A 23,414-nucleotide genomic window follows, 5' to 3' on the forward strand; every position below is an offset into this window, starting at 1 on the left:
GCTAAGCCCAGCAGAGGTGCAGCTCTTCCCAGAAAAACGGCTGGATTTTATTACAATAAAGCTGGATCAAGAAGCCCAAAGGCCTGGTGTCCTTCAGATGTGCAGCACCCCGAGCGTGCTGAGCAGACAGCATTGCTCCTGGCCTCTCCTGCTGCCGCAGGACATCTGCCCCTCAGCACAACCTGGCCCCAGCCGCGTTACAGCACTGGTGGGTGGGCGCTTGCTGCCCCCCAGGCCCTGTCCTGCAGCGCACAGGCTGCACACGGCCAATGCATTTTAACTGCCACTCTGCCAAGCTGTTGCTCTGGACCAGTTCTTTACTCAGCAAAGAGTATGCCCGTCCAAGTCGTGGACTGACAATTTATCCAGGAGAATGCCGTAGGAAACAGTGTCAGAGGCTTCACTAAAGTCTAGGTAGACAACACCCACAGCCTTTCCTGTTCCCTCATCTACAAGACGGGGTACAATGCCATAAAGGAGATCAGGTTGTTCAAGCAGGACCTGCCTTTCTTAAACCCATGCCGACTGGGCCCTATCACGTCATTGTCCTGTATGTGCTGTGTGATGGCACTCAAGATGATCTGATCCAAAATCTTCCTTGGCACTGAGGTCAGGCTGACAGCCTTGCAATTCCCTGGATGCACCTTCTAGCCCTTCCTGTAGATGGGTGTCACGTTTGACAACCTCCAGTTAGCTGGGACCTCTTATTTAGCCAGGACTGCTGACAGATGATGGGAAGTGGCTTGGTGAGCAGCTCTGCCAGCTCCCTCAGCACCCTTGATGGATCCCATCTGGTCCCATAGACTTGTGAGTCTCTAAGGGGGGTAGAAGGTCACTAGCCATTCCCCTTTGGATTATCGGAGCTTCATTCTGCTCCTCATCCCTGTCTTCCAACTCAGGGAGATCGGTGCCCCAAGATAAACTGGTCTGACTATTAAAGACCGAGGCAAAGAAGGCATTTAGTACCTCAGCCTTTCCCTCATCCTCTCACATCTCATCCTCTGTCACTATGTTTCCCCCCACATCCAATAAAGGATGCAGTTTCTCTTTAGCCCTCCTTTTGTTGACAATTTTTTGTTTCCTTTTATGGCAGTAGCCAGGCGCAGGTCTAGTTGGGCTTTGGCACTTTCAGTTTTCTTCATGAATAACTTCACAGCATCCTTGTAGTCTTCCTAACGTGCCTGAGCCTTCTTCCAAAGATTAGAAATTCTCCTTTTATTCCCAAGTTCCAGCTGAAGCTCTCCGTTAAGCCAGGCTGGACTTCTTCCCCGCTGGCTTGTCTTTCCACACATGGGGACAGACCTAAAACTTCAGGCACTGAGATCATCTTTCTTTGTGGAAAGGCTGTTCTGGAGGCCAGAAGAGCCCATTTCCTGTCCCTGTCTGCAGTCACAGGACTGCCGCACCACAGGACTAGGACCCAGCTGCCAGCGCACTCCGGCCTTCAACCAACACAAGGGATCAGAAGAGAGTGTGGGATTGGAAAGAGAAGAGCTCTGGAAGACCCAGCACTGGTGCTTCCTGGCAGTGCTGCCATGCCAGGAGGAGGAACTGGGTGATGAAACTGCTATTGGACATTTGCTGCCTCTAGGCATGGGGACCTGTCATAGGAGCAAAAGACAGTGGGAAGTTAGAGGAGATTTCTCTGAAAAAAGTCAAAGCCATTTCTCATACACCTCCCCCTGCTCCATCACACCCTTATCCTTTTCCGGACCTTCCGTCAGCTCCGTGGCTGAGCCCTGGGTGGTGCTGGCTGGAGGTGCCGTGAGGAGCAGGGTCTGTACCCACTGGCTGCTGAGGAGTCAGCCCTGCTCTGCAGCAGGGGGGTCATGGGAACGGGGGCCAGAGGCCAGTCCTAGGGTTCAGCTGTGTCAGATGGAGCCGCTTCTGGTGCAGAAGGGCCTGTGAGCATCTGCTCTCCCAGTGATAAGGAACCGAGATGGCAGAAGGCAGTTTCAGAGGTTTGGGGTCTCTACAGCTCCTTCTCTCCTCCCACCCTGGGGAGTGTTCTTGGGCGTTCGAAACCCTCAGCATTTCTGTTGCACTCAGGGAGAACAGAGCAAGTCCTGTGAGGCAAGAGGAGGCCTGTGGGTCAGTGCAGAGTGAGGGGAGCTGGTCTGTCCCTCTGTCTTGCTCCCATCTGCCCTGGGCTGGCACCTTTCTGAGATGGGGGCTGATCACACTCCCATGTTACTCTGAAAAGCCACCAGGCACTGCTGAGAGCTGAGGGATCCACCTCAGACCATGACATGTCTCACCCTTTCCTAAGGTCTCAGCTCCCCACATTTAGCCCGGGACACACACGGATCACACGGGGCTTTCAGATAACACAAAGATACTGTAGGACAGGTTTGCATCCTGGAGGGATGGTCACAGTTTGGAAGGACACCTCAAGGAGACAGCCAAGGGTCCTAATGGTGGCATCTGATTCAGGGAGACTCAGCTCATTCCCCAGCCCCACAGACTGCATTGCCCACAGCCCCACAGGGCAGAGGAAAGCTGGGACACGTGTTCCCGTGGACACACCTGCAGGAAAGGACCCACAAGATCAGGCTGTGACTCGGCAGCTGAAACTCCCATCCCCAGAGAGCCTGACAGCAAGAACAAGATCACAACAACAGTGACCCAGAGCGGTGGAGCAAGAAGGAAAATGCGGCGAGGATGGGTGTGACAGAGGCCAGGGCAGAGGCAGCCGGGCACTCAGACAGCGCCACCCTTCCCCAGCTGTGCAGCCACCTCCCACACACCACCATTGCCGGGCAGCTGCTCTCAGCCCCTGTGCTCTGCAGAGGGAACTGGAGCTCTGGCTGCACAGGAGCTGCTTCATGCCTTGGAGCCCCCGGCCCTGAGGGCAGAGGCTTTGCTGGGTGGGAGAGGAGGTGAGGGGGCTGCTCAGAGGAGGGGTCTGCACTGCAGGGGATCACACAGAGTTTTCTGCGTTCTCCCTTTCACGACATTTCTGGTTTTATTTTCCTCTCCTTCCCAGATCATATCACTGCTTCCAGGAGATTTTCTTTCTGGGAGGTGTTTGCCTGTCCCATGTCTTTTCCCTGTCAGTGCTCACAAACCACATCCCACCCTCTGTGCACTCACTCTGGCCCTAGAGAAACCTGCCTGTTTGCAGGGCACTGCCTGGGCGCATCTTCCTGTTTGCAGGCTGGAAATAAGGACAGGTCAGACTAAGGCTGATGGGTCCAGCAGATGTGATTCTGCTGCTGTGCATGGGCAGAGGAGTGGCTGAAGGGATGTTACGAGGCTTCTGACAGATGTGCTGATCATTCAGATTTGCAGTTCAGGAGTCTCAGTCACTTGTTAAAACTCGAGAGCTCCTTTTTCATTTATCCTTTCCTCCACCCTCCTGCTCCCCCAGTCCTAGAATAGGAAACTGTGGAGGACTACGGTGGGTCCGTGGATTCCCTGACGGAGGGCATGGGAACAGAGATCAGCCTTGAAGATATTAAGGCCTACCCGTGAGAAAGATGGGAGTAAAGGAGTATCTGGAGATATCAAGGTATACCTGTGAGAGAGAAGGGAGTAGAAGAGTAACATTGATGATTGCAAAATTAGCCAATGAGATGTTACTGCTGTAACTTGCAACCAATAGTGAAGAGATACATGAATTGGTAAAACTGTATAAAAATGCACATGTGACAATAAACGGCATCTACTACTTTCATCCTGGAAGAACTTGGTCTATGTCGTTTGTCCGTCTCAACCACGGCAGGAAACTCAAAGTACAGACTCGTGAAAGCTCCTTATCTTTATAGTAATACCTGTACAGATCTTTTCCTTGAAACCTCCTATGGGAAGCAGTGTGCAGTGAGCTGGAGCTGTGAGCAGCCCTGACCCACGGAGAACCCAGCAGCAGCAGGACCCTGCTCTGCCGGGGGTCGCTCCTTCCCCCCACAGCTTCTCCCCTCGGTGTTGCTGGGATCTCCCCAGGCAGGCTGAGCGCTGACCCAGCGTCTGGGGCTGCCCCTCCCCCCATCCCCTTTCATAATGTTGATTTATTGAAATAAAAGCGACTTTTGGAAAAACGAAGCCCCGATTTTTGGGTGACTGGGGAGGGACTCCCCCCTGCTGTTGGGCCAGGACCAATGTGGGGGTCACAGGCCCCAGCTGGGGGGTGCAGAGGCCCACGTGTCACCCCCCCAGTTTTGGGGTGAAATCAGGTGTTTCCAGAGTTGTTTTCCAAAAGCAACTTTACTGCCATGACCCAACCCCCGCCCCGGACACCTGGGTCCCCTGATATGTCGGTCCCCAACTCCTGGGTCCCCCCAGGACTCCTGGGTCCCTCCACCATGCGGGTCCCAGCCTCCTGGATCCCGCCATCTTGGGGCTGAGGGGGGGACAGGGCGGCCGCGCTCAGGGGGGATTCCCGCCCTACGGGGAACAGCCAATGGGCATCACGAGGCCGCCTCCAGGCCAGTCGCGGCTCGGCGCGGGTCCTGAGGGGCGGTGACACGCTGGCTGTCCAGCCAATGGCGGTGCCGGGGGCGTGGCCTTGGCGGCTCGTCCTGCTGCTGCCGCCCGAGCGCCGCTTCCCCCGGGTCCCCGAGCCCCTCCGGGGATCCCCGCCCGCACGTCCCGATCGGTGCCCGCCCCCCGCGACTCCCCCAAAATCACACTGATCCCCACATCCCCCTTCTTTACCCCAAAACAGCCCCCCTTGGACCCCCCAATGTCCCTCTCGACCTGCCAGCACCCCCCCAGGATCCCGCCCCCCACCCATCGCTCCCCATCACTTTTGGGGTGTCAGAGTCCCCTGTCCCCCCCACCCCCCGCAAATGCAGTCGCCCCTCGGGCGTCCTGGGGGGGTTGGGAGATCCCTGGGGGTTGGAAAGGGGTTAATGGGGGGGGGTGGGTGGGTCCTGGGGGTCCCAGAGGTTCTTGTGAGGGTCCCTGTGGGGCTGGGGGGGGTCTCGGGGGTTTCTGGGATCCCTGGGGGGGTCCCTGTGATCCCGGGGTTTCTCTGAGGGAAACAAGAATTTGGAGGATGGGAAGGAACTTTCTGAGGGGAAAAGGGAAACATCCCCTTCTCCCTCAGCCCCACCTCATTCTCAGAGGCTCCGTTCAGCAGAGCCTAAACAAACAGAAGCAATAAAATATAAAAGTTATTTTAAATTTCTTCCTCATGTCTGGCCTGAATCTCCCCTCCCTTTAGTTTAAAACCATCACCCCTTGTCCTGTTGCAACAGGCCCTGCTCCAAAGTCTGTCCCCATCTTTTTTATGAGCCATTTTAAGTACAGAAAGGCTGGAATAAGGTCTCCCTGGAGCCTTCTCCAGGTTGTGGATCCTTTTTGTGCCGTCACAGCGTGGAAAGCTGAGACCGACCACCAAGAAAAAGAAAAACAATTTTACAAGGCAGCAAGGCCACACGGGAAAAAATGTACAAACCGTGTCCTGGAACTTCCCTTTCAGCTGCACGCGACACATGTTGGGTGAGATTATTTCTTCTGTCAGATGCGATTTGCTGATCACCAAGTGATCGATTGATATCGGCAGTGGGAAATGATCTCTTGAAACGTAAAGAAATGGGGCTGCCCCTGGAGCCACCATTTTGTGTTTTGAGCTGATTTTGGAGCCCCTGGAGCCGCTGTTTTGTGTTTTGAGGTGATTTTGGAGCCCCTGGGGCCACTGTTTTGTGCACTGAGGTGATTCTGGTTTCAAGACGGGTGCTCTACCAAGAACCTCCACAACAAAGATGACACAAGTGCTTCACCTATGGCCCTGATTAGTTACAGTGGTAATTAGTCTCAGGTTCACCTGGATCATGTCTTTGCTCAACAGAGGCCTCACTTGTGGCCTCTGCTCTGTCTGAGGGAAGAAGGGAGAAGGAAACTTTTTTTTTTATTATTCCTTTACCTTGAACACCCAAACCAGCATTTTAACTGGATGTTGGTCGATCTCAACATGGGCCCTTGAGTCCTCTGCAGCTTCTAAATCATTGTAAAGTGACCCTTAAACGTATTCCCTGAAAAGAGTTTCAGAACAGATATGAGGCCTTGGTACTTACTTTTAAAATGTTCTTTAAGCTTCAGTGACTGCTGCCGCCCTTATCTACAGTCAAGCTGAATACAGCGATAGCAAAACAGAAAGCTCAGTGTATTCACGAGGTGTTAATGTCGACATCTCATTTTTTGCATTCTCTCCGAGAAAGCAAAAGTAACTCCAAACACTGATACCGTCCCAGTTCTGGTGCAAGAGGAAGCTGTGGAAACCATCTTCGTGCGACTCGTTGGCCGATGTCCCTTCCCGGCCGTTGCGCTGCAGGTCACCAGACTGTCGACACCTCTGGGGTTGGTCACGGGCGTGATGGGAGCTGAGGGAAAACGGAAAGGGAAGGTTGGATCCCGTGGGAAATGTGTACAAGAATCAAGGACTGTGCTACTGCTGCTCCTCTTCCTCACTCGTCGTGAGGAAGGTGCCTGAGGGAAGAGAGAGAACAGCCGACGTCCCCCAGCGCGAGGTGGACAATGGCTCCCAGGGCAAAGAGGTGATCTAGGGCATGTGGGAAGGAAAAGATCCCTGAAAACATGATGACAGCCCCAAGATGCCACATCCAGCGTGCAGCTTCCCCTGAGCTTCCTCCCAGCTGTGGTCAGTGGCTTCTCCTCTGTTATCAGCACTTCCTGCCCCACTGATCACCCAGCTCTCGTCAGACGGATGGAGAAGGTGGGACAGAGACACCGGGCCGAACAGGACGGAGCCTCCGGGCCGGACAGGGCCAGCAGGCAGCTCGCTGCTCTCCTGGACAGGTTGGCACGGAGCCCCGAGAAGCCCCTGGATCACGGTGCTGTGATGGTCACAGCCTCATGATGCTCCTCGGTATCTCATCCCCAACTTCAGCTCCTTTCTTCTCCCCTTGCTTTGCTTCTCCCTTTGCTTCCCATACATATATCTGGGGGGGTTTTCCCCTCTTTTCTCACTTCTTCCTTTCTTTTTTTCCTTTCTTTCAGCTCTTCCCCTTCTTCTGCCTTATACCCCTCTCAAGTCCTCTCTTTTGCTGCCGTCATCTCTTCTTTCTTCCTCCCTCCTTCCTGCTTTTTGATCCCATCTCCCTCCTCTCTTCATCGTCCTCTCTAGAAACCTGTTCCTCTCCTCTCCTCTCTTCTCCTCTCTTCTCCTCCATATATAATTAATATATATTCGTAATACAATTCATATTCGTATATTCTATATATTCACCTAGAATTCTGTATATTCATATAATTCACATATTTCTTGGCTGAGCTGATGCAGTTAGTTCTGTCCCGTCAGCTGCAAATCAATATTCTCAGGATATGAAGAACATTTGGCTGAAAACTCGTTGCCGTGGTGGTCCTGGAGACGTTCCCACCACGTGATCTTGAGTGTGACAAATGGCTCTGGCTGTTAAATATCACTTCCACCGTTTTCTTTCTAGTGTAGATCAGCTCTGATTGGTCATTCTGTTTCCTTTTTCACACTGGTTCTTGCCTTGAGAGCCAGACTAGGGCCAGTTCATCACAGACAGGGGGTGAAACAAGTTTATGACCTAAGGAAGATCCATATCAGGTCAAAACTGCACTCCAGGACTTTAAACATTCAGGTCCGCCTCCATCTCGCCTCTGATTTTTCAGCTTTATCAGTGGGGGCTGCACAGAAGGGACATGCATCTGCACATGTCCTCGTCCCGTGTTCATCCCACCCCGTTCCCAAGGATCCGACGTTCAAATGCTCAATGTGGGAGGGGCACTTGCTGGCACAAAACCACTGATGGGATCTGCTGCCTCACACTTGGAACAGCACAACCCATGTCACCCAACAGCATCTGTCGCCTCTCGGGTCCAGCTGAGACCTCATCCTGGGTTCCTACGTAGAGTCACAGTTCAGGTTGGATGGGACCTTCGCACCTCATCCAGTCTAACCCCTGCCATGAGCAGGGACATCTGCACCAGCTCAGGTTGCTCAGAGCCCCGTCCAGCCTGGCCTGGGATGTCTCCAGGGATGGTTCATCCGCCACCTCTCTGGCAAACCTGGGCCAGGCTCTCACCACTCTCAGGGGCAACAGTTTCTTCTTTATATCTTGTCTTAATCTCCTCTCTTTTAGTTCTAACCATCACACTTGTCCTATCACAACAGGCCGTGCTCTAAAGTCTGTCCTCATCTTGTTTACAGGCCCCTTTTAGGCTGCAATAAGGTCTCCCCAGAGTCTCCTCTTCTCACAGAATCACAGAATGGTTGGGGTTGGAAGGGACCTGTGGAGATCATCTACTCCAACCCACCTGCTAACGCAGGTACATCTAGAGCAGGGTCACCAGAGCGGATCGCACAGGTCGGTCCACGCTGGTTTGAATGTCTCCAGAGAAGGAGACTGCACACCCGCTCTGGGCAGCCTGGTCCAAGCTCTGGCACCCTCAGAGTAAAGAAATTTTTCCTCGTGTTTAGATGGAAACTCCTGTACTTCAGTCTGTGCCTGTTGCCCCTCAGGATGTTGTTGGGCACCACTGAAAGGAGCCTGGTGCATCCTCTTGACACCCACCCTGAGATATTTATAAACATTGATCAGATCCCTCTCAGCTTCTCCAGCTGAACAGCCCCAGCTCTCTCAGTCTCTCCTCATCAGAAAGATGCTCCAGACCCCTCAGCATCTTTGTGTCCCTCTACTGGACTCTCTCCAGTAATTCCTTGTCCTTCTCAAACTGGGAGCCCAGAACTGGACCCAGTTCTGCAGATGCAGCCTCACCAGGGCAGAGCAGAGAGGGACAAATCACCTCCCGCGACCTGCTGGTCACACTCTTCTTAATGCCCCCCAAGGTGCCATTGGTCTCTTGGCCACAAGGGCACATTGGTGACTCGTGGCCAACCTGTTGTCAACCAGAACTCCTAAGTCCTTCTCCGCAGAGCTGCTTTCCAGCAGCTCAACCCCCAACCTGCACTGGTACTGATACTGGACCCTGACTGTCCCAAGAGATATTCCATGCCCCATAACATCATGCTCATCAATAAAAAGGGAGGGGAGGGAAGTTGGAGAGGCAGCCATCACTCAGGGTCTGCTGGATCTCACTGTGCTTGGGGCAACCTGTGAGTCTTTGCATCACGTGTTCCGTTTTTTTCTCTCTTCCTCTTTCCATTACTTATCTTACTATTTCTTATCTCAGCCCATGAATTATCTTACTTTTGCTCATCATATTCTTTATTCCCATCCTACTGAGGGGTATGTGGGGCTGGTCTGCCAGCCAAGGCTGCCCCACCACAGCTTCCCAGGCCCTCTCATCTCCAATCCCAGCAACAAGCCACCTCAAGCTGGCCAGAAACCCCAAAGATTCCTTTCTCCTGCAGCCCCCTTTCTTTAAGTTTCAAGAGATCATTTCCCGCTGCTGATACCTATCACTTGGTGATCAGCAAATCGCTTCTGACAGAAGAAATAATCTTGTCAAACACGTGTCACATGTAGCTGAATGATAAATTCAGGGACACTTTTTGTAGATTTTTTTCCCCTGTGTGGCCTCACTAGCTCGTGAAATTGTTTTAAATTTTTCTCTGTGATCCATCTCGGCTTTCTCTGCCACAGCAGTACAAAAAGGAACCACGACCTGTGTGAATCTGTGACGTTGTGGAGGGGCTGCCCTCTGTAAAGGCAGCCACAAGGGACAGGACTCCATCGGGCGGTGGCCACGTCAGTGATTTCTTTTCTCTCCCTTTTGCAGCCTCCTTGCTCTTGTCGTCTCGACACCGATCTCTCCTGGCTTTCCTCCAGCTGCTGCCATTGGCGATGTCCTCTCTGGGTAAGTGCAGCTCGACCCCTCCCAAGATGCTCTCCAGTTGAGTTGGGGTTTCTAAAACATTGCCATTTTGGAATTATCTCCCCTAACAAAATGCTTTTGGTAGCAAATAGATATATATATATATGCAAACTGAAATACTGAGCTCAGATATGAAAACCAAATACCAAGTTCAAATATGCAGATGGATCACAGTTACACTTATTCAAGACAATATCTTGATTTTTGCATTGCACCTTTGGGCTGCTTACTGTTCAGCCAGGTAGAGGTGATGCTGGGTCTCCCTGACAAAACAGGTCAGTGCGCGCTGGAGCCCAATCGGCACCTGCCCCCCCGCTGCCCTGGCAAGCTGGACTGGGCAAGGCTTTTATTAGTGTCTCATCTGGCGTGCTACAACTGTTATCCCCAAACCAGGATTCTTTACTTGGTGTGCATACAAAAGAGCCAAATTTAGTACACCAAGATGAGAGACAGCCTATCACGGAGTTGCACAAGTCTGAATGCTGGAATAAAGCTAGCATGCTAGAAAGAAAAGTAACGGCTATTACACACAAAATTTTATCATCACATCCACGCAGTAAAAACCTAAATTAGTCATGATCTTCTGTATTATCACAAAACGCACATTTTGAGTCCATGGATTCTCATTATTTACCAGTCTGCGAACTCACCGTACCACACAACAGACAAAGACCTACTAAAACTGCAACATGCTTAAACAGATACCCACAAAGAAAACAGGCCAACAAGGAAGACATCTATGATTGCTGTGTTATACTTAAAGATACTTAAATGTTCTATTCTCCGGCCAGTTTTCCCGATCATTTAAGTTATATAGCAGCCACCACGGATTTCAATATTTCACAAGATCCTCTTTCCTCATCTTTCCAAGTGCTTTCCTGTGTTCTAAAACACCTCCCAATACCGATTTCTTAGGAACACAACTGAAATCAGTCATTTCCGACCCCATCTCGTAAGTAAAAAACCATGAGAAGAGGGAGGGAGGGGAAGAAGCACAGGGCTGCTTGCAGCACGAGTGGGAAAAGTGGGGAGAAGATTTTACAGCGCACTTACACGAGCAACACGACAAAAAAGTCCCCCGAAATTTTGCCTTCAGAGCTCTAAATACAGACTCCGAAATGAACAGTTATCAGAGAGAGAAGAATCCTGACAGTTTGCACCATGACGGGTACGGGCCTCGCCTGAGAGTTTGCCTCCGGAGCTCCAAGACACAGCCCCTGGAGCAAACGGTTATCAGGGAGGGAAGACGCTGACAGTTTGCTTTGTGAATGGATACAGGCACCTGGAGAGAGGGTCAGCAACATTTGGCTTGGCATATTTCCCCCATGCAGTAAATAATACAGTGATCCCACCACGAAACTCTTGTAAGTCGCACTTCTCTCTAAGAACTCTAAACATTGTTCTGCAGTAAGCAGAGCCCTAAATTACTCCCCCATGACAGAGAGACCAGTAGCCAATTCAGTGGGGCCTTGAATTCAGCATTTTCACCAGGATTTGAGTGCATTTCCCAGAGGGGGCGCCTGTCTCACCCCATCCTTGTTCAGCGTGGGATGGAGACGCTCTGCAATGCACATGCCTGCTGTTCCTGAGAGCACCTGGGCTGGTTTTGCTTTGATCGCATCCTCTGACACTGCAGCCTTAAAACCAGCATTAGCAAGAACTGAATCCAGCTCAGGAAAACTGCTGAGCTCTAGATGTGTTTCTCTCAAAAAGTCATTTTTGCGGCTGTGGTGTCAGCACGCCAAAAGGCCCACATCTCCACATCATGTGCTCAACTCTTAGGCTGGGTTTATGTTTGCTTGAATAACCACCTGTAAAGAAGTTGATGACACGATATCTCATGCCAACGTCCACTAAGAGTGCTACAGAAGGTAAAAATTTCTTCCCTCCAACATCCGCCCTCCACCCCCTCCCCAAAAAATACTCATTCACTGTTCACTCTTAATCCTTCATTCTTCAAAGCTGGATGGCAGCTACGTGATGATGAAGTGATAAACAGTTTACTTGGGAGCTGGACGGGGGAAAATACGTAGGGGACTCTCAGGTCTCATTTCAAAGACTGAGAGTCCTTAAAACATGGAGAGGGAATAGATTTGCTGCCCTCTGAGTTTGTCAGCCACCTTCTGCTATTTCTTAGTCAAACACACCAATATGGGATGTTCCTGTTACTTGGCTGTTGCATATTTTTGCACATTTATATCTTTGACAACTATTGCCGCTCTTTACTTTTACCTTCCCAGATTGTTTTTATCTTTACTTTCTTGTGCTTTTTGATGCATACAAGATGAGAAAGGAAACAACTGTCAAAGGGAACTGTCTGCTGTATTGTTCATTTCCAATGACCCGACGTGGCTTTTAATACACAACACATCTAATTACAAACATACCAAACCAGGTTTCTTTCTGTCATAGGTAGTTTATTGTTTGAAAAAAATCTTACTATTTTCATTAAGTGTAAAGAAGAAAAAACGACTTGTATTGATAACATTAAAGCCATTATAAACTCAGTCAAACTTGAATTAAACACCAGTGTCAAAGTACTGTTTAATTAGAGCAAATCCTCAAATCAGAATTAACAAATAGTGATGGACTACAACCAAACCATCACAATAATACAGAATCAAAACTTCTGACTTCCCAATTTTCATTTGAACATCATCCGCTCTAACTGTCGCTCCTGGGTTTTTTTGCACCTTCAAACAGCTGAGCATTGGGAAATCCTTCATTCTCATCCTCTTTTCTTCTCTTCCCTTGGAATCTCTGTTTACTTGCTCTGTCATCTCCCAGTGGGTTTTTCACCTCTTTCTCTTTTGAGTTTGTTGGATTTTTCATGCCATGGTGCTCTCTTCCAGAAGCTTTTTCAGGGCCATCTCCAGCTATACGGCTATTTTCGTGGCGCTGCCCACCAGGATAATCCTCTCTACATCCCCAAGTATATGGCAAAATCTCTCGTCTGGTCTCAGGTGGATCGAACCTCTCTGGAGAAAAGGTCTCTCTGTTCACTGGAGGTCCAGGCTGAGCACCAGCAGCACAGCCCCTGTCAAACTTTCCAGACCATTCTCCATAGTTCCTTTCCCATTCTCTGTATCTTTGCTTTTCAAACGGATCCTGAAATTCAACAGATCTGCCATAGGCAGCTTTCATACCATATAGTGGAACTGCTGTGTGTCTGTTAAAATACTCCCTTTCTCCTTCCCCTTGAGGTGTCATCCTTTGAGTGCGAGCCTGGCCTCTAAATACTGGAGACCTTGACCGTGAGTGGTGATGACCATGCGACCTTGACCTAGAACGATAGTTATGACTCTTCCCTTTGCCTCTTCTTGGAGACGGCAGCAATGGCGAGTAGGAACGAGAACCACTCCGTGATCGAGAGTCGGAGCGAGCGCAGGAAGAGCCTGATCGTGACTTGCAGTGGGTATACGAACTTCTAGGGTAAGACAAAGCACCACAGGGAGACTTGGACCTTTAAAAAGCACAACACAGAAAAATAACTACATTATTTCAAAGCAGTCACTCTCCCCGTTTTTTTTCCTCTCAGATTTGGGTTGGTTGGGTTTTTTTTCTCTTGCAGAGAGCAAGTTCTAAGGGCTACAGTGCAGTATCAAATAGCAAGAAAACATGATTTAGCCTGAAGACAGTCACGCTCGATTTTAAAATGCCAGTCTAGTCTATTTAACTTCACTGCTTATTTGGCAATTTGTAGAGGATGCAAAGCCCTTGTACTGCAATCCTACATACTCTTTAATCCTATGTATTATTTAATCCTCCATACAATCAACACTTCCAGCCAGATGTCCCAGCAAAATCTTGCACATATCTTGAGCTCTGACTAGGAACCTTAAGTTTGACCTTTATTACAATTACAGTTTGAACTTTACTACGAAGAGACACCAAAAAACCAAAACATGGTCAATATAAGAAGAGGCCACACCTTGAATCCTGGTGTCAGTTTTGGGCCCCACACCCCAGGGCTCAAAAGGGCTGCACCAAGATCACCTCAGGGCTCAAAATGGCGGCCCCAGGGGCACCAGAATCGCCTCAAGGCTCAAAATTTCCGTACAATACTCACAGTTTCCAGGCTGGTTCGTCACCTGCTGAGCAAATTGCCCTGTCTCTCATTGGCTGACCTTTTGGAGTGGGGAGAGGAGAAAGAAAAAAATCCCATTCAGTTTATCTGAAGAGAAGTTTTTCAAAGAAATTCTGAGGTTATAGTTACCAGTTGTGAGGATTGATTGTCCTTGGGGGCCCAGGAGATGTGGTAAAGCTGCTTGTCTTGGAGCAGGAACCTGATACTCCTGGTGAATAAACGCAAACGCATGGAAAAGAAGCCCTCCTGAAATCCAAAAATCATGGTATATCTTGAAGTAAAACTTGCCTTCTCTTCTGACGAAGTGCTGATGGACAGAGAGGAAGATCTTGAAAGTTCCGCGTTTGTCACCAGAGCAGCAGGAGGTGTCACGAGTGGTGGCGGCTGCTGCCCAAGCTGCTTATGGACCCTTCTTGTGTAGCCAGTTCCGTTTCTGAAGTTGTTCACAATCTAGAGGCAGAAGAACCATTTACAGAAAGATAACATTACAGAACATATTCCAGAAACTTCAGCAGATCTACACACAAAAGCCTCTGCAGAGTAAAATTACTTGTGCATTCCTGCAAATGCCATCAAAGCTAAAATAAGTCAACATACAGAGATAGAAACATGTCACATTAAACATGGATGTTAAGGATTGGTATTTAATCCTTTATTTAATGCTTTGGTATTTAAAGTCCTTCAGTGTTAACACCGAATTTGAATGTGAGGCAATCACGCTAAACAAAACTGTGACCTGAATTAGCCAGATTGTCTCTAAATTTAGAATCGTGACCTTCTGGAACAACAGATAATGTGTTTGCAAAGGAAATTCAGCCTTAAGCAATTTAACCTTGCTTAAGGAGATGTAAATCAATATTTTTTACAAATGGACTTTTCTTACAAACAGCTCCTGTAAAAGTGATCACGTTACCTGGCGTAGGAACTTGTTGGCAACTAAAGCATCAGGAGAAACATCCGTCCGGTGACATGTTGGGCATTTATGTTCCTCAGATTCCAGTAACGCTGTCCTGATACCTGTGAAGAATTAGAGACATCAAAATATTTTTAGCCAAACTAAGGACATTTTGTGGGTTCTGATCAATTATAAAAACACTTAGATGATTAATGGTTAAATATGGTCTGGAATTAAGGGCATGAAGCTATAAATGTTCAATAGTATAAAAAGATTCTCGTATGCAGCAAATAACTATGGAGTTTTGATATTTTGCTCTTGGAACATTTGAAGATGTAGACTGGGCTGTGTCCTGGTGTTCTAATTAGTCTCATTAGATGAGGCTGTGTCTGGATGTTTCGACTGGTCTTTTTTCCACCTTCTCATCCAGTGAGAAGCCACCAACCTCAAGGTTAACGAATAAAACATGTCTCAAAAACCATGAGTAGGCAGGTTTGAGTTGTGGAGCTTTGAACCAACTCTCTCAGGGAGAAGAACGCGGATTAAATTATATTTATTTCTTATATTTCTTTTCTGATCTTTTAAATGATATTTCTTTCTTATATTTCTACTTTCAGAAGAGCAGGTGTGATGCTTGGCATTAACAAACCCTTACATTCATCACAATAACTGTTTCCACAACAGGGAATAATGACGGCATCGGTCGTAATGTTTTTACAAATGAGACATAACAACTCCTCCGGAACAGGGTTGTTGTTTGAGGAGGAGGAGGGCGGTTCCGCTGGTAAAAATGGAGGTTTTTCCTTCTTCCCTCTCGCATAAGCTTCCCTGGAGGGGGGGATGGAAAATCAAAAAGTTGAAGATGGGCAAAGGAAAGCTTTTCCAAGCTTTGGATTTCATCAAAGGGAGATAATAGACGGAATTTGCAGGTTACCAGACAGTGACAACGCTTCTTCCCCCGTAACTACAGGTGCTGTGCAACTTGCTGGCATTGCCGCTCACACACTCACACGTGGTTTCTCTCGTTGCCTTTCGGGTTAGTCCAATTAATTCTGTACTTACGCATTAATAATCGGTATTGCGTATTTTCCGGTGCTTGTCAGCATCGCACCCCTTGTACTGGGATCTTCCACCTCCATCAGGAAACCCCTGGGAATTCCTGTGCTCTTTTTAACCCTGGGAACAGGCTCAAAAGTTTTGTCCTGTTATGAACAGAAATGCAGACATATCTCATCTGAAGACCGACACTTCAAATGACATTTCGATGACTACTTTAACTAGCAAAAGCTTTTAATCCTCTCCTTTTGCTCAGCATAAGGGTTGCATGAAGATTCAACAAAAGACTTGTGTAACTAAAACACACAAATATCCAACAGGTGGGGTCAACAGAAACATCTCGCTTTTGTACGGAATCCTCAAAACTGCAAAACGTCATTAAAAAGAGTTTAAAACAGAAAAATTTCCAATAATACTGAAATAGATAAACAGGCATGAAGGATCACAGAGGATGATCTACAGCAATATCTATTGTCTATGACCTAGAAAAAGGAAAACTTTACATTTAGAATTCCAGGTTGCCTTGTATTTCGAACAGCTTTGCAACATTGCTGGACAACCTCTGCATTTCACCCCAAGAGAAACACTTCTTCATACGATAATATTAAAATTGAAAATGAAAAGATTTTTTTAAAAGCATCACCAGAAGTCCCCCCCAGTCTTACCCCTTTTGTCGGGCAGTTCTTTATATAGTGGCCGGGTTTTCCACAACGGAAACAGGTGTACGATGGTGGAGATTTCTTCACGTAACTAGAAGTTTTTTTGGGGAAAAAAAAGAAAAGTGTGTCATTCTTGTGAAAGCAAATGCCTCAACAAGTTTTCCATCGTCTTCAGAGAGGAGATCTGACATGACCAACACTCACGTGGCTGGATTGTATTCCCAGCAGGACTGAATCATCATGGCTTTTATTTTATCTTCTTCAGAAGCTTTGGCTTCAGCCAGGTTGGCCGTCTGTTCAATGGGGAATTAACGGTGCGACACACATGTTACGTGTTTGGAACTCAAAACTTTCAGCTCTGTTTGTACCTTTGTAACTAATCCCATTTTCTTCCCAGCTACGTGTAGAAAAATCTGTATTATCCAGGATTTGTAAGCTCTAGATAATTTGAAGGAGAAGATCTCCACTGTCCATTTAATTGAGAAAGATAGAAATTATTTGGACCTTCCAGCATCAATCGTTCAGATCAGCCACTCCTGGTTTTGTTTTTGTATGCATTTATACGCTTTCATCCACAAATCAACCATCTACGTTCAACTTTGTATTAAATGGTTCTTTCATATATACATTATTTTTCTCAACGCTGATGCAATCCAGATCAACAACTATGAAATCATTTCCAGTAACATTTACGGAAAACTTGAGAGATACTTGACTAATTTGAACGCAAACAGTTACAAAACACATCCAAACCCCACAAAACATGACTAGGAATAGACTGTAATTCAAATATGGCATTTAATTCATCAAAATAATAAAGCAGAAAACTTTTTACAACACATTGCCTCCATGCTGAGCCAGTCTGCTCTCAACTTTACATTATTTTCCTGCATTTTTCTGAAACACTTAAATTTCTTCAAAAGCTGAGATGTCTGACACATGCTTGGACAGTTTTTCACATGTTAGCATAAAATTCCACATGAGATTGCAGAATCAAGGACACATTTAGAATTTAGATTTCAATTTCCTTTGGTGGCTACCTTCCAATCTATTTTTTTCCCAGAATGTACACAATTTAATTTCTGCAGTGAGAGAGGGAAGAAGTTCCCAGTGGGAAGAGATTTCTTGGAAATGAACTCCAGCCTAGAAATTCAGACATCACTGTGCAATCGTCCATGTTACAGAAACACTTCTGTTTTGGCTGTTGCAAACACCCCTGAAATGTCCATCATTAAATTATTCCGTGAAAATTGTGTTAGCTTCTGGCGCAAAAGTAACGAAACATATGAAAAACAGTCAAAACAGCTTCTGAAGTGCTGCTTCTTTGCATCTTGAAGATGAGCGATTCTGCAATGTGACGTTGGGGCTGAGAGATCACAGGATAGTGTCAAAATATACACACATTTTAAAGGTAAAATAAAGACCTTAAATTATCAAACATGAAGGTATTGTTCACATTACAAGACTTGTGCAGCTATAGGTCGCCATATCAGATTTAAAAATAGGAAGAAACCACTTTTTTAAAAAGTATTTGACAAGAATATATACCTTATATTATATAGTAATACCTTAATAAGCTGTGCCAGAGAAAGAGGTGCAGGAGAGTCATCGATCTGTTCACAAAAAATTAAACGCATATTCAATTGTACCTTCAAGACAGAGCGTAGTAACAGTGGGACAGCAGCACAAAAAAAGCTGTAACGAATTCAAATGTTGCCGCCTTACTGTTCCACAATCACGTGTGAACTTTCCAGCGATTTATTCCTACCACACTAAGTTCTGCTTTGAAATACATACAGAAACATGGGAAAAAAAGCCAAATAAACTGTCTTTATGAACACAGAGTTTGTGTTGATACACATGCCAGTAAAAAAAGAGAAAAATAACTGTTTTCAAGAAATAAAAACCCATCTGAATTATTTGGAATACAATAAATGCAATTTACATTACAATAAAGACAAAATATAAAAAACACAGAAGAGACACATAGTATTCAATCTAAGTGGCAAATCCAGATCCAGACCATTTACCAGTCAAGTATTTCCTCGTGTTTCTCATTTATATAATATTTTAGCAGCGGAATGACAGTGTTTGCAAACCTGAAAAGAACACCACTCCTTTCCCAAACGTAAATTCATAGTTGTGTAGCAACGATATTTAAATTCATGGCAATCTATTAAAGACATTTTTGTACTCAGAGGGGCCCCAACTAAATCACTTCAGTTACACAGTTTTAGGAACAAATCCCCAAGTATTTAAGGACACGACAAGGAATCACGGAGCTGCACGGAACTGTCCTCACAACAACGACGTGACTCACTTTTTACCTTGCTGAGTCCAATATTTTTCTACATTGATTGGAAAATACATTATGTTAATGCTTGGAAAATTCATACAAGGCTGCGTTGGTTAAAATTCACCGTGGTGTGTAGGAAAAAGGGTGAGATTATGTTTTTACATACTGCTTTTGATGTTCCGCTCACTGGCTCCTTTTGACTTCTAGAAGGAGAAATAAAGGTGATCAGAACTTAAATAAAGCATTCCGACCCAACAAAAAGCAGTGCAACCAGATTCTAAAACCCAAACATCAAAACTTGATGTTCTGATCGCCTAAGGAATGTGGAAATTTATTCTTATACATAAACTCTTCTTTTTTGGTGCATTCAGTGCAACTGAAAAAATACAAACCAAAATTACATTCCTACTTTGTGACAAATCACTCTACTCAGTCATCTGACAGAGACACAACAAAAATCTCTTTAGAAGAGTGTTTCTTTGTGGAAGCCCAAGCACTGTGATCAGGTGTCTGCCATGTGTAGCCACAAAAGCGCCAAAATACTAAATATGTCATAAAACATATGTTATATTGACTAAAAATAGCAGTAGAAATGTCATTTGAAAGCAGTTACAAGGGTTTTGTGTTATTTCGGAGCCCTGCAACAGACACCAAAAAAAAAAAAAAGTCTTAATTGCCAGAAAGTGTTCTAAGGTAATCTTGAAAGCACTGCACAATGCAATATTTTAGGAAATATTTATGATGCTTGAAAACTTGCTGAGATTCCATATACTCATTGATCTGTCACTTCGTTTTTTCATATTTATTGGATCTTTAGTGTGCAAAAAAATCGGATTTGGGGCCTATGAATACCTGCTATCTCCCCCCTCCCCCCCAAATGGAAGAAATAGTCAAACACTGAGAATGAGACTCTTCCCAGATGGGAATAAATTCAAAGTTTATGCTGCAACATCTTTACTATAAAAGCAAACACATAAACCAAGGAATCCCTCTGTGTCCAGGAAATGGGATCTACAACGTGGGTCTCAGAACAACCAACCCCGAGAACAAACCCAGTTAAATCATCTGAAGAGTCACCGTTGTTGGAGTTCGATCCTCACCTCCTAAAAATGTAGGCTGGAAAAAGTAGGCCTAAAAATGTAGGCTTATAAAATGTAAGCCTAAAAATGCAGGCATAAAAACATAGGGTCAGGTCCATTCAAAACTACGGCATCACAAGAAAAATTAACAGCCGCTTTAATAAGCAAGATACAATCTGAATGCCTCTATAAACTAATATCCATAAAAAAGGTTAAAACACACTGAAACGCCTCACAAAGAATACAAAGCTCTATGAATACTTACAAAATGTGTGCTCCAGCCGCGATTCTTCCAACAATTTTTGATGAGATCTTAGGGACTGGAGCATTGTCATCTGTGTCTTCTGAAAACAACATAAATACAGAAAAGAAAAATAAATTAGTCAATTCATGAGTGTATATTAATATGAGAATCCCTTTACAGATACAAAAGCAAAATTTTATACGTAACATCACACTTCTATCGTCTCCATGTGTGAACGGGACATTTTGAGAATGCACAAGGAGCAAAATATTTCTCACAGAAGAGCAAAAATACCCCAACTACTTGGGAAACTTAGACTGAGCCTAAAACACCGAGATCCCTCCACGAGGACAGTTTTTCTATTTATATTTTACACCACATTCGTCTTTAGACAAGGAGGAAAGCCATCAGTCCTTTTAGATTAGGCCCAAACAAAAACCCCAGCTACCTGAGACACTTAGACTAAGCCTAAAATACAAAGATCCCTCCATGGTGACGGTTTTTCTATTTATATTTTACACCACATTCATCTTTAGATGAGGAGGAAAGCCATCAGAACTTTTAGATTAAGCCCAAACAAAAACCCCAGCTACCTGAGACACTTAGACTAAGCCTAAAATGCAAAGATCCCTCCATGAGGATGGTTTTTATACTGTACTTTCACAATCTGGATATGTCTAAATCTTTTCAAGCTCCATCAGCAGCTGTTCCCTGGGACCTGCTGGCAGTTTTAAGAATTAAAAAAAAAAAAAAAAAAGTTAAAAAGATAAAAGAAAAAAATGCTGCAGATCTACTTAGGCTCTGTGGTGGTGGTTTGGTGCAGGGATCGTGCATAACATGGGAATATTTCACCATTTCTGCTCTGGTTTTCAGTGTATTACTCCAAAACACCCACCTGATGGCATCTTTCCAACAGCAAACCCAGCGATTTGCAGCATTCACCTTCTTCAGGCAACTGAGAAATCGCTGGGCTGCAACTACCTCCTGCAGTGTCCCTGTCACCTGCAGTGTCACGGAATCCTCACCACGGTACCGGGCATTGTGACACAGGTTCTATGTCACCTGGGTGTGGCAGCCCAGCGCCCCCTAGGGGAGGGGGAGCCTGTCAGCCCTGGGCCTGTCACTGCCTGGTGTCCCTCCTGTCACTGCCTGGTGTCCCTCCTGTCACTGCCAAAAAAGGAGAGACTCTTCTAAAACAATCCTGCAGGGTTTGGGAGCTCTCTGCCCACATGCAGAGCCCTGCGATGGCTTCAGGACATGGAGGGGAGGGCAGCTGGTTCTCTCCCTCCACTGACCCCTTCTCGGCCACCTCTCCAGCAGCAGCACTTTGCTCCCAAGCTGTGCCAGAGCCACCCAAAAAGCCTTTCTCTTCCCCCTGGGGATCTAAAGGAGCAACGAGATGGGAAGAAACGGTCCCCTCTCTGCCTCAGAGCAGCCTTGCGGTCACTTGGGCCTTCCAAACATGGCCAAAGAACATGGCCTTGTGTGTTTCCTGAGGCTACAGAAGAGGGGACACCACTGGAAAATGAGTCCCCTGCCCCTGGTGATGGCTGAGCCCAACATGGGAACATCAATCCCAGCTAAGGGCTCCTTGAAGAGTCCCCACTGTCCCTCTAACTGCATTTCTACAAAGAAACAGCACTCAAGAATGACACAGATTCAAATCACGTATCTGTTTGGCCACCTCAGGTGGTGCTCCTTCTGCTCTGGACCTCCAGCCAAGGCCACTCCATCCTGGGCACCACTGATCTGGCCTTCAGTGGGTGGCATTGCATAGACATGGACCCCTGGGACATGGGTGGCACCAAAGGGGAGGGCTCCAAGCTGTATCCCGCTGAGACGGTCTTCTGCGGTTCTGTCAGCATCGACCAGAACATCTCAGGCCTTGATGTCAGTAATTGTGCTGTCTCCGGTCTTGGTGGCTGTGGAATGCAGACCTTGTAGGTGGGCTCCTCGGGCAGCCTGGCCTCAGAACTCATTGGTGGTAATTTGCTTCCCATGGGAACTTTCTTTTCGCCTTGTCCTGCTCTGCACCTCTGAGGGTTCATGGCCTGCGCTGGGCTCTGCTTTGGTGCTTGGCCTTTGAGCTCAGATTTGCCCTTGGCTTGGCCACTCATCAGCTGCTTTTTCCAGAGGAGTCCCCGGGGATGGCTGGCAGACGCCTGAAATGACACGACAGGAGGGGACGGCTTGAGGACACGATGGGTTTGGGGCCCCATCCTGCCCCCACGAGCCACGTGCCTGCTTGCGCAGCCACCAGCAGCTCAGCCGATGGCTGCGCTGAGCTCAGGAGAGGAAATCCCTGAGCCAGGCGCCTCGGTGGCACACGGCTGTCCCCATGCACAGCTCAGGAGGCCACACTCGGCGCTCTCCTGAAGGAGTGGAAAGGAACCAGCCCTGTGAAGTGGGGGCTCCTGGCAGCCCCATCCCAGCCCTCCAGGCGCTGCCTTCACCACTGTTCAGCAGCAACGAACGGCAAGTGTTTGGGGCTGAGGAATGGGCTCCTGCTGGGACAGAAAATGACCTCGTGCAGACACCAGTCCTGAGCCCCCAGACTCACCTGACCCCAGAGCTGTTCCTCATCTCCATCGCCTTCTTACCCCAGAGCTGTTCGTGTTCCTTCTTAGCCAAGCTGGAATGGGCTGGCAAGGGCAGCTGAGCAAATCTCTCTGGAAACAGGAGGAGACGCCTTGTCAGAAGAGCATCACTGATTCTGCCAGCCCGGGTGACACGCAGCCGTGCTCAGGCCTCTTCCCAAAACATGCGAGAGGGCCGTTCTGCTCCCCTGACAGCGCCGTCTCCAGAGGCCTCGCACCCTCCCCAACAGCGGCACCTCCGGGCTCCTCTGCGAACGCGTCAGTGGCGCCAGGTTCTGGAAAGAGGGGCTGGGTGATGCCAGGATGTGACAGACTCTCTTGGAGAGGTAATTCCCAAAGTGAGGACAGGCCCTTGAATCCTCACCCTTCTGCTGTAGCCAGGGAAGGGCTTGCCCAGCCCAGCCCAGGGCTTGGTTCTTGTGAAGTCAAGCTTAGGAGAACAGGCTGTGCCAAGCTGGCATGAAGCTTTGGTGCAAGTCAGAGCCTTTTGGCCATCATGGCCAGGGATTTTTCCATCAGACTGCATAAGCTGGTTGCCCACGCTATGGCAATGAGCTGGGAGTTGCTTTCCCTTCCATGCCTTGCCTGAGAGGTGGCAAACCCTCTTTTTTCTTTTTTCTTCCACTTGCCCTCACCAGGGACATTTGTCAAGACCTTCAGAGGGTCCCTGGGCAGTGGTTTCTCCACCAACTCCAGTTCAAACCTGGATAGAAAGAGATGACACCAGCATGAC

At 47.4% G+C, this 23,414-nt stretch overlaps 1 protein-coding gene across 1 annotated transcript; it reads right to left on the reverse strand.

Annotated features, from left to right (window-relative positions):
* Window positions 1-321: 321 nt before the first annotated feature.
* Window positions 322-22,673, reverse strand: LOC136002948 (E3 ubiquitin-protein ligase RBBP6-like). Its single transcript, XM_065658184.1, is given in 14 exon segments — window positions 322-449; window positions 4,237-4,383; window positions 6,187-6,323; window positions 6,412-6,502; window positions 12,438-13,259; window positions 14,140-14,305; window positions 14,769-14,872; window positions 15,406-15,578; window positions 15,813-15,952; window positions 16,472-16,556; window positions 16,670-16,758; window positions 18,034-18,078; window positions 18,928-18,964; window positions 22,645-22,673. Coding segments are annotated over 14 exon segments (2,193 nt in total).
* Window positions 22,674-23,414: the final 741 nt, after the last annotated feature.

Source organism: Caloenas nicobarica, unplaced genomic scaffold (genome assembly GCF_036013445.1).
Source record: "Caloenas nicobarica isolate bCalNic1 unplaced genomic scaffold, bCalNic1.hap1 Scaffold_83, whole genome shotgun sequence".
NCBI classification, from domain to species: domain Eukaryota; kingdom Metazoa; phylum Chordata; class Aves; order Columbiformes; family Columbidae; genus Caloenas; species Caloenas nicobarica.